The sequence below is a fragment of the Helobdella robusta genome (genome assembly GCF_000326865.2).
Source record: "Helobdella robusta unplaced genomic scaffold HELROscaffold_67, whole genome shotgun sequence".
NCBI classification, from domain to species: Eukaryota; Metazoa; Annelida; class Clitellata; order Rhynchobdellida; family Glossiphoniidae; genus Helobdella; species Helobdella robusta.
The window spans coordinates 85,000-100,654 of record NW_008705379.1 but is presented as its reverse complement, the minus strand read 5'-3'; the positions used below and the strand labels follow the sequence as shown (position 1 = coordinate 100,654).

The following is a 15,655-nucleotide window of genomic DNA, read 5'->3' as shown; positions in this document are numbered from 1 at the left end:
CCATCGCCATCATCTCCATCATCATCATCATTTAGGCACTCCATGCCCTACCAGAGGTTGCAGGGGAATTTTAGTGCAGCGGAAGTGTTCGGGGCACGCGGGCAAGCCCGTAACGCACGTCTGGCGATGCGTGGGGGGGTTTGTTTACTTCCAATGTAAGGGCTTCCACGATCACCCCCGTCCACAGCCTAAGTCGTCACCATGTGGCGGGAAAAAAAGAAAGGTGGTGACGATGATGATGCTGGTGATGATGACGGTGGTGGTGATGATGGTGGTGGTGATGATGGTGATAGTGGTGGTGATGATGATGGTGATAGTGGTGGTGATGATGGTGGTGGTGGTTATGATGATTGTGATGGTGGTGGTGATGATGATGATGTCAGATGACGCTTATTAAATTGAAACACAGATAATAACGTCATTGTGTGACGTCATAACAATGACATTAACTTTTAATTACATTAACGGTATCATTACATTACAGAATCAGTCTACAGCCACAACGATAACAAAATCGTCAGCAGCGTCGTCGTCGTTTAAACGTTTAAAAAAGGAAAGCGCTGTCGCCGAAGCCACAGAAGTTACTTCTACAACTGCTGAAAAATCTGAAACTACAAGCCAACAACAACACCAACAACAACACCACCACCAACAACAACAACAACATAACGATAATTTTCTCTACAACCATCAACAACTGTATCAATATCATCATCATCATCATCATCATCAGCCGCAACAACATCAGCAGCAACTACTGCCATTCCAGCAGCAGCAACGACAACAACAATTTTTAAATCAACAACAACAACAACAGATTATCAACAAAAAGACTTTAACACCACCACTAACAACAGCACGTCATAATAATTATATCAATCCTACAGAAATGTTCCACTACAACAACAACAACATCAACAACTTTAACAACAACATCAACAACGACAACAACAACGACAACAACAATATTGACAACAGTATTTATAAATTCAAGCTTTCGCCAACGACATCACAGTCACCATTCTCACCATTATTATCGTTATCATTCTCATCATCATCTCTTTTAAAACCACCACCATCATCATCATTATCATTGTCATCATCATCATCATCATTGATGTCAACAGCAACAACATTAGCATCATTATCAACAACAACAACAACGTCAGATGACGTCACTCATTTGAAAACCACGTCATCACTCTTAGCGACTGGTTACGCTTCTCGGGTTGATGCAAAAAATGAAATGATTTTTCATGACAGTAAACTATGTTTAAGCAACAACAACAACTATAACATCAACAACTATAACATCAACAACCTTTATAATTACAACAACAACAACAACAATAGTGACGTCACCGCCAGCAGCATCAACAAAAACAATCTCAGCTGTTTTACTAACGACAAACTACCATTGACTAACGGTTATTATGATGTCATCAACAAAATCAACTGCACAACCAAATCGCACGTGATCAACAACTACAACAACAGCAACAACGACAACCTTACTAATAGCTATAATAATAACAACGACAATAACAATCTTTATTCTCAGCCAATTTGTTGGCAGCAGCAGCTTGAGCAGCAAAGACGGCAACTTTATCAGCCACACCACCACCAACAACAACATCTGCATGCACTAGCAACTGCACAAGGTTTATACAGCGACAAAACAACAACAACAGAATTGCTATCATCGTTATCATCATCAAAATTGTCATCATCATCATCACCGTTATTTCCAATGCAACAATCAACTACTACTACTACTAATACCCAACAACAACAACATCATCAACAACATATTGTTGTTAAACCCCTGCCGATGTATAATATCTACCCATATGCAACAACACACAACAGCATCAACGATGACGTCAACACCAACAACATCAACAACAACACATTCAACAACAACAACACATTCAACAACAGCAACATTGTCATAAACAACAACTTCAACGCAAGCAACAGCAACAACATTATCATCAACAACAACATCAACAATAGCATCAGCGTCGGTCGTGACGTCATACCGCTGAATTGTTACCCGGCTCCTGATTGGATGAGCTATCCTAATCATCATATTTACCCTTATCATTAACATTTATTTATTCAAGAAAATATAAGTATGGCCATAGATTGCTGAGTATTTCTCAAACTGATTCATGATCTTCGTCATCATGATATTGTTGCAATCATCATCATCAACATCACCACCACCATCATCATCATCATCGTGATCATCATCATCAACAAAATCATCATCATCATCATCTTGCATCCTTTTAAAAGTGAAAGCGGAATCCAGTTACATTAATTTTAACTTTTAATTGTGAACGAACGAGTTCACACAAAACACACACAAACACACACACAAAAACACACACACAAAGCTGTTTATATATAACTGTATATACTTCGTGTTCATGTGTGTACGCGTATGGTTCTGTGAAACCGATTATTATTATTAAAATTTACAATAATAATAATAATAATATTTTTATTATTATTTTATTATTATTATTATTATATTATTATTATTTTATTATTATTTTTATTACTTGCGGGATTGAATTTTTTTAAAAATGTATACATCGGCTGGCATTGTTTTTTTCACTGCTTTATAAATTTAAAATATGAAAACCAATGACAACTGCAGCAGCAACAAAAACAACACATCAACAACAACATCATCATCAGCAACAACAACAACAATAACAACAACAACAACAATAGCAACAGCAACAACAACAGCAACAACAGCAGCAAAAAACCACAATAAACGAGCAAATTATTTCTTAAATGCCGTGTAAAACTCATTTAAAACTAAAAATTCATTGCGATCGATAAGAAAGAACGATGACGTCATCATCGACGACGACAACAACAAAAACAACAACAAAAAAAACAACAACAACGACAACAAAAACAACAACATCACCATACGTAACATTCAACCACACAAAACTGCAAGGAGCCAACTACATCAAAGGTGATAAGATGACAGGCATATCTCAGCTATCTCTTCAGTCATCTTTTTAAAAATTAATTTACATGAGAGACGCATACATAAAAAAGTAAATTCTTAAATGTACATTACACGTACACACACGTAAACATACTTACACACACACACACACACACATATATATAATTACACCTGCACACACATACATACATACACCTACACACATATACATATATGTAAACATGCATGAAAAGTACACACATACAGATATGTACATACAAACAAATACATATAAACGTGATCATAAACATACACACATTCATGCATACAAACACACATACGTACATACACACGCACGCACACATTCACACACAATCTCACACATAGAAACACAGACGACAATAACAAATAAGAGAATAGCGATCTTCACTGTTATGCATATTTGACAAGAGTCAAATCGTAAAAATGGAACCTCATTCATTCATTCTTTCATTTATTTATTCATTCTTTCATTCATTCATTCATTCATTCATTCATTCATTCATTCACTCCATTCACTCCATTATTCATTCCTTGTGTCATTCATTCTTCTATTCCCTCATTCATTCATCATTCAACTTGATCCCAATTAAAGCTTAATGTTTGTTTTGTTTCAAACTACGTTGTATGCTAATGACACAATCAATCATAAAATCTCCTACTTAGTATATACTCTCTCTCTCTCTCTCTCTCTCTCTCTCTCTCTCTCTCTCTCTCTTCTCTCTCTCTTTCTCTTATGGAATCAACAAATTTTGAAAATGAGAATCAATATAGAAAACCCCCATTCCGTTATATTATGTAAATCAGACAAGCATCGTATACAAAAGACATAAAAACAAATACAAACGTACGCACGCATACACATAGGCTCTCTCTCTCTCTCTCTCTATCTCTTTCTTTCTTTCTTTCTCTCTCTCTCTCTTTCTTTCTCTCTCTCTCTCTCTCTCTCTCTCTCAGACACACACACGCAACACACACACACACACACACATACAAACAAAGTGTTAACTACAATTCTTCAGTTAATCAATCAATCTATCAACTCTCTTAATACACTCCCTCGAGATACGCTAAGGCATTTAACAGCACGGTACCTAAATACCTCAAATATAAATATCCTAATACCACAAACATTTAAAATGTAACACGGACAAAACAATACACTTCGCATAACTCACAAGTTGATACATTTTTTTTTATGAAAATTAATTCTAGATATAACTAATGGTTTATTATTAACATCAAAAGCAACAGCAACTACTTCTACTGCTACTACTACTACTACTACTACTATTACTACTACTACTACTTTTACTACTACTACTACTACTACTACTACTACTAATGCTGCTTCTACTACTACTACTACTACTACTACTACTACTACTACTACTACTACTGCTACTACTTTTACTACTATTACTACTACTACTACTAATATTACTACTCTTACTACTACTACTACTACAGCAGTAACAACAATAATAATAATTATAGTATCATTCCAAGCAAAGTTATTAGCAAGTACAATGCCAACGTGGCTATTTTTAAAGCAGCACAATCACTCTTACAGTTTCAATTAGGGATTCATATTTTTGACACACACACCACACACTCACAAACATACACACACACACACACACGCACACATATACAAACATATGTACACACAACGTACAAAACACACATACACACATATAAGGATAAAGGTACATACATACATATAATACACGCACACACATACATTCGCACAAGCAGAAACACACGCATACACACACATTCAAACACATATATACATATACAAAAACCCATATAACTAAACATACACACACAAACAAACGAACAAACACATATAAACATATATGGATTATATTATTCATTCAGAGAGAAACATTGAAAACTAAATTAAAACAATTTAGTCAGAGTACCAAATCAGGGTTTCACGAAACAGAACGGAACGAAACAGAACGAAACGAAACGAAATACGGTACCTCTGCATGGAACCTTCATGTGTCAGTAACGGCTAACTTAGATTGATATTCAAATGAAATCAATAAGAAACTAATGATGACATCAACATTCCCAATGTCAGCGCTGTCGAGATTTCCATCATAATCATTGTTATCATCATCGTCGTCGTCGTCATCGTGTCCATCATATTAACGCCAGCATCATCATCATAATCGTGATATCATCATTTTTGTTTCTAACACTAAAGACGCACCGAATATTCCGTTCTGTTTCGTGAAACCCTGAAATTTGATGTTCGACTTTGGGCCATCACTTGTCTTAAATTCCAGAACAATTTTTGATTATTAGCGCGAATTTTACATTTCCAATCATAGCTGTTGAAAGACGATGGATTTGAACAAGACAGATTTGAACAAGAGATTGGATACTGCCTGGATAAAGAATTGTTGGATGGACTAGGTTTGCATTTCATTCTTAAAAATTTTTCTAAACTGTGATATTCTGGCTTTGGTATCGGGCGATTAGCGGATCGACTATTCGGTACATCTCTGGTTATCAGTACAATCAGCATCATCACATTCGTCGTATCGTCATCCGTGTGCGATCAATAAAACATAATCAACACACGCCATATTAATTCATTGTAAATTTTATTCATTCAAAAAAGAATAATAATAACGACAATAACATTAGCGCAATTATTATTATCATTATTATTAGCAAATGATAATAATAATACTAAAAGAATCTTTCAAAAAATAATCAAACTAAAAAAAGTTTAAAAACAAAATAAATGTGTAATCATTCACGAATAGTAGTTAGAGCAGCTTACAACGGAACACGAAGTTCACGGGTTGGAAACCCTCCGATGCCACACTAATTACATCATTCAAGGTAGCTACCCAATGTAATCCTTACCTAATAGAAAAAAATTGCTTAAACTAACTTCTGTTAAAAAATTACATAAAAATAATAATAAATAAGAAGTTAAATATTATCATACGGTGAGTTGAATGTTCATTCGGCATTATGTATAAAACGCACCCGGTATAATATAACATACTTGATACAATTGATACACAACATTTATATAGCGCCACTGAATTTACCGATGTATGCGCTAAATAACGGAAAATTTAGTGATCTAACTGAGTGAAAATTGTGATGGAGTCGACAGTTTAAGACGAGAAATGGATTCCAGTCGTGTTATCATATACGTAGAAGCATACACTCGTACACAAAGAAGAGATACATACTGAAAAAAAGTACACATCTGAAAGGACGAACTATTAAGATCAAACACACACATACGTTTTTTTTTATACAGATATAATTTATAAATAAAATTCATTTACATTTATTTATTTATTCATAAATACGTGTACAAATAATAATAATAATAAGTACAAATAATAAAAATAATTAAAAAGAATAGAATCGAATGAATGCTTTCAATGCAATGATACGAGTTAATGATAATGACGACAATATAGGCTACAATAACAAAATGGCTACAAAGTCAACGCTATAAATAGCTACACGGATCACAAATCAAATGATTAGACGGCTAGATGTGGAGAAGCAGCCAATCAGATAACTAGATGAGAAACGGCAGCCAGCCAATCAGATGAGACCTCTCTTTTTCTTGTAATCATCAAGATTGAGTGATCGACGGTTGTTCGGTACGTGCCTCAGGGGGTCTTCCAACCTCGGGGCGGCCGCCAGTGGGACCTCTGTTTGGGGGCAGGTTGGAAAAATTAGGTTTAAAGTGGAAAAAATTGCCGAAACTTAGAAAAAAGCGCAAACCATGTTCGCCAATATCAATGACAACGTCGAAGTTGTGTATTTTAAATAAGTCGTCGACAACATGTTCAGGCTGGTCAGGTTTCGTTGCAGACGAGGCTGACGAGAGAGAGGACGCTGTCTTTGGATCTTTCGCGCCGTTTGTAAGATCCGCGCCTGCCCGTGCATCCACGTCATCTGATTCCAGCATCCTCAATCTCTTCAATTTCTCCCCCTCCAAGTCTCTGGCCTGTGCTCACGGAAGTAAAAAAAAATTAAATTAATAAACTTTAATGACCGGCGCATTAAAAATATTTCAATCCACATCAACATCAATCAACCAACCACTCAATCAACCAACCAATCACTCTACAACACAAGCCATTTAGCCACAGAAGCCTTAGTAGAAAGCAAGCAGCCAATCAACCAATTACTCCATACACCAATCAATCAGCCAATCAAACCTTAGTAACGAGGGTAGGCCTACACTGCCTCCTGGTGAACGGGTCAGCCTTGGCGGTCTTCATCTCGGCCACCTCTCTTTTACTGGCTTCGACTGCATCTTCGAGATTTCTCATGCGATTTCTCTGATTTATGTAACTGTGGGTGTGTGTGTGTGTGTGTGTGTGTGTGTTTCAATTGGTTTGAATAGTTAATTTTAAAGATAAACTAATTTTAAAGATAAACTACTATTATTATTATTAGCAATAGCAATAGCCGTATTGGCAGTAGTGGTAATATAAATATTAGTAGTAGCAACAGTGGCATTAGTAGAGCTGCAGTAGTAGTAGCAGCAGCAGCAGCAGCAGCAGCAGCAATAGTAGTAGAAGTAGTAATAATAGTAGAAGTGGTAGCATACCTAATAGAACTGATATTATTGGTTCTTTTTTTGTCCAGTTCTATGGCTCTCTCCTCTAACTCATCCAACTGTCTTTTAATATCTTTCTCTTTCTCTCTATCTCCATTTTGAATTGCTATTTCCTGTTTTGGAAGGATGACCAAAAATAATAAATAAAAAATACTAAAATAAATACGTCGTCATCAACTACACAATCACAGTCATAAGTAACGGACATGTTGTTTCATAAGATCTGTCTTTTTCATTGCATAGTTGTGTGGGTTCTTCTTGAACTTCTGCTTCTCTGCAACTATCTGCAATTTATTACAAGTAGTAAATACCACAAATACTATCAGAACGGTACTGCTGCTACTACTTTTACTGCAGTCATCACCGCTACTTCTGTCACCGCTACTTCTACTCTTGATACAACCACTTTCACTACAACCAACATCTACTAAAACGACCTACTACTATAAAAATTACTACGGGTACTAAAGCTTTACTGACGGCATTACTACTGCCTTCATTGTTACTGATTTTAATACCATTACTACTACTACTACTACTACTACCACTACTACTACTAATGCTCACCTGGTCGACATCAGTTTCATTGAATTTATAATTGAGGGCGTCCTTAATATCCTTCAACTTCAACTCGAGGTCGTACAAAGTGGGCAGAGGGCATTTGTCGTCTGACATCGTCTGCATCCATTTTGAGAACTCGGACTCTGTGTAGTCATTGTTCGAGACAAACTCCAAACGGTAGACTCTGTCTGATTTCCCATGTCTGTTGTGATGTTATTGTTTACTTGTTATATATAATGATGGTTGGTCTGTGATGATTGATCTATGATGGTTGGTCTACTATGACTATTCGTCTATGATGGATGATCTATGACTATTGGTCTATGATGGTTGGTCTATGACTATTGGTCTATGATAGTTAGTCTATGACTATTGGTCTGATAGTTTGTCTATGACTATTGGTCTATGATTGTTAGACTATGTACTGATGATGATGTTTTTGTTGCTGAATAAAAACAGTGACGAAAATAATAATAAAATGTCAGAAGAAAAATGACACAAACCTGAGTTTGAGACCCTTGTTGGTTCTAGTGGTTCCAAGTTGGTAAACTTTACCAGTTTCAACAACCTCCACGACTTGAGCAACCTAGAAAAATATTGATTAATTAATTAATTAATTAATTGATTAATAGTAAATTAAATATATGTTATATACAGAAATAATTACAGCAGGCAATACAGACTCAGTGGTGCTAGAGAAAAAGAAAACATAAACGTTTAAAAAGTTCATAATATAGCAGGGCGTCTATAACTTTTACTAATCCACAATCAAATCTACAATACCAAACACACATACAAAGATACATTCATACGTACAAAGATACATACATACAAACAAAGATACATTCCTACATACAAAGATACATTCCTACATACAAAGATACATTGACACATACAAAGATGAATTGACACATACAAAGATGAATTGACACATACAAAGATGAATTCATACATACAAATATGAATTCATACATACAAAGATACACACATACAAAGATACATTCATACATACTCTGTAAATAGGTCGGCCCTCGTGATTTCCAATGCCAATTTTCACAAAACCGCCGATGACTGTTTTGTTAAAAAATGGCATGTGGCACCATTTCTCCATCTTGTGCCTCGATAGTCTGATGCTGTTAAGCTCCTCCTTCGTGGATACGCTCTGCATCTTCTTCCTTTTAATCTCCGAAGATTCATCCTCGTCGTCGTCGTCCTCCTCTGCCTCCGACGATGAAGATGAAGATGATGAGGACGACGAGGAGGATGATGATCTGCGCTTCTCTTCCTCTTCCTGTTCCACTGCACTCTTTGCGTCGTCCTTCTCGTCATCTGAGTAAATATCTGACGTCTTTAGTTTCTTTTTTGATTCTTTCTCTCGTTCCTCTTGCTCTTTTTGCTGTTGGATTTGTTCGGCTGAACGTGCAAGGGAGAGATAGAAATGTTGGTAATGTAATAAAAATTATGAATAAATTTATATCAATAAATATAATATGTATATATATTTATAAAACATACAAATCAAACTACACACAGACAGACACAGCCAAAGAAACAAACAACCAATCAATCAAATAAGCAGACAGACCAACAAACCTTGCTTCTTTTTCTCTTCACGTCTTGCCCTCAAATCTTGCAAAGCATTTGTGGTCTTTGTGAATTTTTTATTATCTTCTATTAATTTCTTCCGAGTCTGGCTGGCTGACTTCAAGTTTGCACTTGCCCCAGACGACTGAGAGGACGTCTTACCTTTTGACTTGTCCTTTTTCCTCGCCTCTCTCAATTTTTTTTCTATGGCAAACCTGGTAGCGATGATGAATTATGGTGCTGGTGATAAAAGTAAATAAGAAGAATGAATTATGGTAATGGTTTAATTATTATTCAATTAAAATTGCAACAAACACTATTCCATCTCTAGTCTCAAATAAAAAATTCAAATTCACTTTTAGATATGCAAATTTTCTTGCCAACCTTGTTTTTAGAGCCTCTCTCTTCTCGATTCTGTTGAACAACTCTTGCTCTCTCTCTTTCTCAGTCATCATCTCTAATTTCTTTTTGTCCTCCTCGTCTCTTATCAAATTGTCATCCAAGCCATCGTCAAATTCTTCCTCAGAATCCATTCCTTCACTTTCTGAGTCTGACACTTCACCTGAGAGAGAGAAAATTGTAATTAAAAGTATATTAAAATTTATACAAATTAATTATTTTTAGAATTTAATTAATTAAAATTAAGTAATTTATCAAATGTATTTCAATTTTAATATTAATTTAATTAATTTTTATTTGATGTTTACCTTCCTCCGGTTCAGATTCGACTGATCCTGAATCCACTTTTCGTTTTTTAGATTCTGGCCTGCCATTTTTCTTCTTTCTTTTCAATTTGTTGCCAGAGGACCACTTGAAAAAAATTAATTAAAATAAAATTAACAAAAACTAGACATATACACCACAACACAAACTATGCACCTACACCTACACACACACCTACACACACACTCACATCACAACATACTTCCGCATCGCTGTCTGACGACGAGGATTCAGATTCACTGAGACGGGCTAAATTTGGCGTTTTCTTGTTTGCCAGGAGTTTTAATTCCTAATTTACAGTATACTACATTATAAATTTTAGAAAATATTAAAAAAAAAAAATAAACAATTCGTTTGTCGCAAATTTGACAAAAATAATAAAACAACACTAAAATAAATTAATTAGAAAAAAATTAGCCTTTTACAAACTTCGTCAAGATCATCACTGTCATCTTCATCACTTGAATTAATAAAAGCTTCGGATTTAGCCTTTCTGGACATATTTTTAATTATTAAAAAATTTACAAAATTTAAAAAACAGATTCACTGAGAAGGAAAATCGGATGTTATTTAGTTAAATCAGACTAATTAGTAGAATATTTTCATACAAAACAGTGAAGTAAATAAATCAAATTTACAATAGCCCAAGTTAAGTCGGACTCAAAGTCAAAGAAGCCAGGCAATGTATGGAAAGTTAAATGAATTTAGAATAAGTAGTAATGAATTTATCTTTCATTTTATTTATGTATTGTTGTTTCGATTGTCTGATTTTATTATATTATGTGTATTCTTAGATGTTTGAAACTTTAAAATATCACAGTATTCGTTCGTTCATTCATTCATTCTTTCATTCATTCATTCATTCATTCTGCATTTACATGAGTAAATATTCATTATATAAGGCTATAATAGTGTTGTATCATGTAACTACCAATATTTTCAATTGAACTATGGGATTTATTGTACTATGATTATACTATCAGTACATAAGAATTATCAAATCATATCTCAATATAGTAATTTAATTAGAGTATCTTTATCTACAGCAGTGTTTTTCAAACTTCTTTCTTCAGGGGACCCCCTTTTGGTGTTGCGAGATTTCTGGCGACACCTATACCAGCACCGATTATGTCCTTTCAAGGCGAGCAACCAATTTTTTTCGATCTAAATTGGTGAGGTGGTGATGCCTGCAAGTTTTTTCTCGTACGCCTCAGAGAACTAGTCTACTAATCGTGCGGTTTTCACACAAATAGAGATCACTGATTATCCTAACTACCATTAATCAGCAGTATTTACGAGTCTTACAGTCCTATTTACAAGTCTTACAGTTAAGTCGAGTACGGAAAAATGTTCTGTGTCAAAATTGTGCTTGGTGCATTTTGGAACCCTGGTTGAAAAACATGATCAACAGTATCATTTGCATCTGATTTTGTATCTTCCATTTTTTTTTTATTAATTTTAAGGTATTTGATTGCGGTAGAGATAAATTTTCATCAATCGATCAGTCAGTCAATCAACCAACTAACCAGCCAAACAATCAACTGACTATACTATTCAATCAATTAACTAATCTACCAAAATAAAAGGTGGGGAGAGAGAGAATGAGAGAATACGGATATACGGATGAATGATTTAATAACAATCAAAGAAAATAAATTTGAGTAATACTTGTTTTATACGTATTCTTTGGTATCAACATGTTCTGTCAAATCAATTGTAAACAAAAGGAGAATTCAAATTAATAAATCGTTACACGTGTGTATAAATAAATAAGAACTCGTTTTTACTCTAGGTTCAATTGATTAAGTTACACAATCACACAGACATACACGCACGCATACATACACGCACACATACATACACACATACATACACACATATTTAGTCATTATAATAATTTATTTAACATTTTTTTATTCCATTGACAAACAAAATGACACAAATAGAAATTCATCTGGTCTAATTACAAGGCGTTTGAAAACAATAATAATAATAATAATAGTAATAATAATAATATATGTAATAATAATTGCTGTAAAAATTATTCCTAATTGTTGTAAATAAAATAATTGCATTTTAATGGGTGCATTCATCCTATTCATCATCCTCATCATCATCTCTAATTATTTAGCGCCTTATTCTAAATCGTCGTCATCACCCTCGTCATCGTTTTTATCGAGAGAGGGAAGAGCAAATAGAGGAGATGATGATGGTGGTGGAGAGAGAGGACGCCCTATCATCACGAACCAATATCGAAGAGATCTGGTTCAACTGCACAATTGGCAAAGGTTCTTAGTCAGTCCTAGGTCCTCTAATATGAGAAAGATGGTGAGAATAAGTAAGAGGATGATAACGATGATGACGACGTTGATGATGATAGTAAAGTGAGTGAGATACTATCATAAAATTGATGATTTTGCTGATGAGGAAGACGATAATAAAGATATTTTTTACTCATCGTCGTCATCATCACCACCACCATCATCATAATCATTATCATCACCATCACCATCATCACAATCATCAGTACTACTCACAGGATCTTGAAAGATCCGCCCAATCCTTAGCAGACGAATGCATACTGATGCACGGATCTGGTGACACTAGAAATAGGAGGTAGAATAATAATAATAATAATAACAACAACAACAATAATAATAATGATAATGATAATAATGATATAAGGTACAAATCATTTGGTCAGAATATGATGGCTACAACGGGAAAAAGTTAACATTTCATTTTTATTCATTCATTCATTCTTTCAGTCGTTCATTCATTCATTCATTACATCACCAAAGATGTAACTGCATTGGATATCGTGCATCACTGGATTGAGCAAAGAAATTATTACGACGCCACAACCGATGAATGCATGCACGGAAGAGTGTGCGGTCACTATACGCAAGTATATACACACATACGCACACACGCACACACACACGTATACATACAGACACTCTCGCACATAAAATTGTACACGTATACTTGTACGCATAGCATACAATACCAAACAATACAAAAATATACAATACAATACATGAATACGCAGATGGTATGGTCCGAATCCTATTTGATTGGCTGCGGTATTTCGCACTGTCCGAAGTCGGAAGTTACCATGGCCGTCTGCAATTATTGGCCAAAGTAAAATGTTAATTAGATACTTAATTGAATTACTAATTAACCGAGTAACTATTCGATTAATTGACCAAATAATTAACCGAGTAATTATCCGACTAATTGACCAAATAATTAAACGAGTAATTATCCAATTAATTGACCAAATAATTAACCAAATTTTTAATCTAATAATCGATCGAGTAGCAAACCGAATATTTAAACGCATACTTGATCGAATATTTTAAATTATTTATAAATTTTAAATTTGGAAATGAAAAAAAAACACACATTGAAAGGGGTAATAATGAGAAAAGGCAGCCGTATAAAATAGGACGCAGCTGTGAATCATGTCCTGATACCGCGAAGATGTGCAAGAAATCTTTATGTGGTATCGATTGTTGATTGATGAATGGATGAATGATTGATTGATTGACTGAATAGATGAATGTATGAATGAGAGACTGATTGATTGAATGGACAAATGAGTGAGTGATTAATCAATTGATTGATAGACAGATTGAAAGTTACTGAATGTCTGAGTTTTGATTAACCGTTCAATCAATTGATTAATTGATTGATAAGTTGATTGATCAATTCATTGACTGATCAATTCATTGATTGGTCAATTCATTGATTGGTCAATTCATTGATTGATCAATTCATTGATTGATCAATTCATTGATTGATCAATTCATTGATTGATCAATTCATTGATTGAAAAATGCACATGCACAGTATCAGAATCTCCTTGCGAAATTATAGAACCTGACTGCCCCTCAATTCATTTGACGGAGTGTATCTGCGGTTAAACATTTTTTTAAAATAAAAATTATTACTTCTACTACCACTACTGCTACCACCACTACTACTACTTCTGCTACTACTACAACTACTACTGCTACAGCTGCTACTACTACAACTACTACTTCTGCTGTTGGCGTAAATAGAAAATGGATAATTTTTTGTTTTTTGATTATTGATTCAGCGAATTCGGAGGAAATTGTTACAAAAACAATGAAAAAAATCAGATACAAAACTTTCACCGAAGGTTTGAGTTTATATCCTAACCATTTTTTAAAACTAATATAAATAATGACCTTATAATGAATTATATAACCAACCAATCAATCAACCAATCAATCATCAATCTATCTATCTATCAACCAATCAATTAACCAATCTCAGCCAATCAATCGACCAATCACTTAACCACACAATATCCAAACCAAGGAAAGCACACAAATTTGTATGCACGCCCGAAACAGACAGTATTTGAACCATGTGAACGTTCCATAACAAACTACAAAAACATGGCGCTTCTACTATCTGAGCTGCAAAATACATCATTTGTAAATAAGCTTGAACCAGAGCAGCAGAATTAAAAGTTTTACTTAAAGGATAGAGTGTAGAATCAGGATGACCATAGTAGAGCAAGTTACAATAATCAATTCTAGATAAGACTAACGAAGTAACAAGAAGGAGAATTAACTAAAAAGTTTTAGAATTAGGTAAGATAATAGAAGGAATGGTAATAGAGTGTATAGATTCATTAAATCAAATTAATTCAAATTTAGAAGGATTAAGTTTAAGACACATAGAGTCAGACCAAGCGATAACTGAAGAAAGACATAGATATAGATTATGAAGAACACTATTGAGATTACATAACATTTTTTTAAATATTTGTACATATTATAATTCACTTATCATTAATTTCATATTTTATTGTTACAAATGAATGGATAAATAAATGCGGTTATGATAGGGCTAAATTTAGAATAATTGTACAACAGAGAACGATGAAAATGACACAATACTGTCTCTCGTTAGCGAAGGAAATTCGAACGTTGCCCTACTGTCAACTTTGATCATTTTTAAAACAAAATTATTGTACCATTTATTCTTTTTTGGATGTTATGTCGGTCTCTTTTTAGGTTATATGATTTGATGGTCATATGATGATTGATATTTAATAAATGTGTGTGTTGTGTGTATGTGTATGTGTGCGACTGTATGTGTGTGTGTGTGTG

At 34.3% G+C, this 15,655-nt stretch overlaps 2 protein-coding genes across 2 annotated transcripts in view; one reads left to right on the top strand and one right to left on the bottom strand.

The window, feature by feature from the left end:
• HELRODRAFT_125367 (hypothetical protein) overlaps positions 1 to 199 on the top strand; it is a gene marked incomplete at both ends in the record, with an annotated part of 874 nt that extends 675 nt beyond the window's left edge. Inside the window, one exon of the mRNA XM_009030314.1 lies at positions 36 to 199. Coding sequence (XP_009028562.1) covers positions 36 to 199 — 164 coding nt within the window. The remainder of the gene's footprint in view (positions 1 to 35) is intronic.
• A 6,411-nt stretch (positions 200 to 6,610) lies between these two features.
• HELRODRAFT_194108 (hypothetical protein) lies at positions 6,611 to 11,159 on the bottom strand (the record flags this gene model as incomplete). Its single annotated transcript, XM_009030313.1, has 13 exons — positions 10,935 to 11,159; positions 10,708 to 10,794; positions 10,490 to 10,592; positions 10,167 to 10,344; positions 9,792 to 9,997; positions 9,211 to 9,611; positions 8,702 to 8,784; positions 8,205 to 8,400; positions 7,844 to 7,921; positions 7,629 to 7,750; positions 7,234 to 7,369; positions 6,794 to 7,019; positions 6,611 to 6,720 (listed from the first exon to the last, which is right to left on the bottom strand). The coding sequence occupies exons 1-13, from the start codon at positions 11,004 to 11,006 to the stop codon at positions 6,611 to 6,613; spliced, it is 1,998 nt and encodes a 665-aa protein (XP_009028561.1). The 5' UTR covers positions 11,007 to 11,159.
• Between the last annotated feature and the right edge of the window lie 4,496 nt (positions 11,160 to 15,655).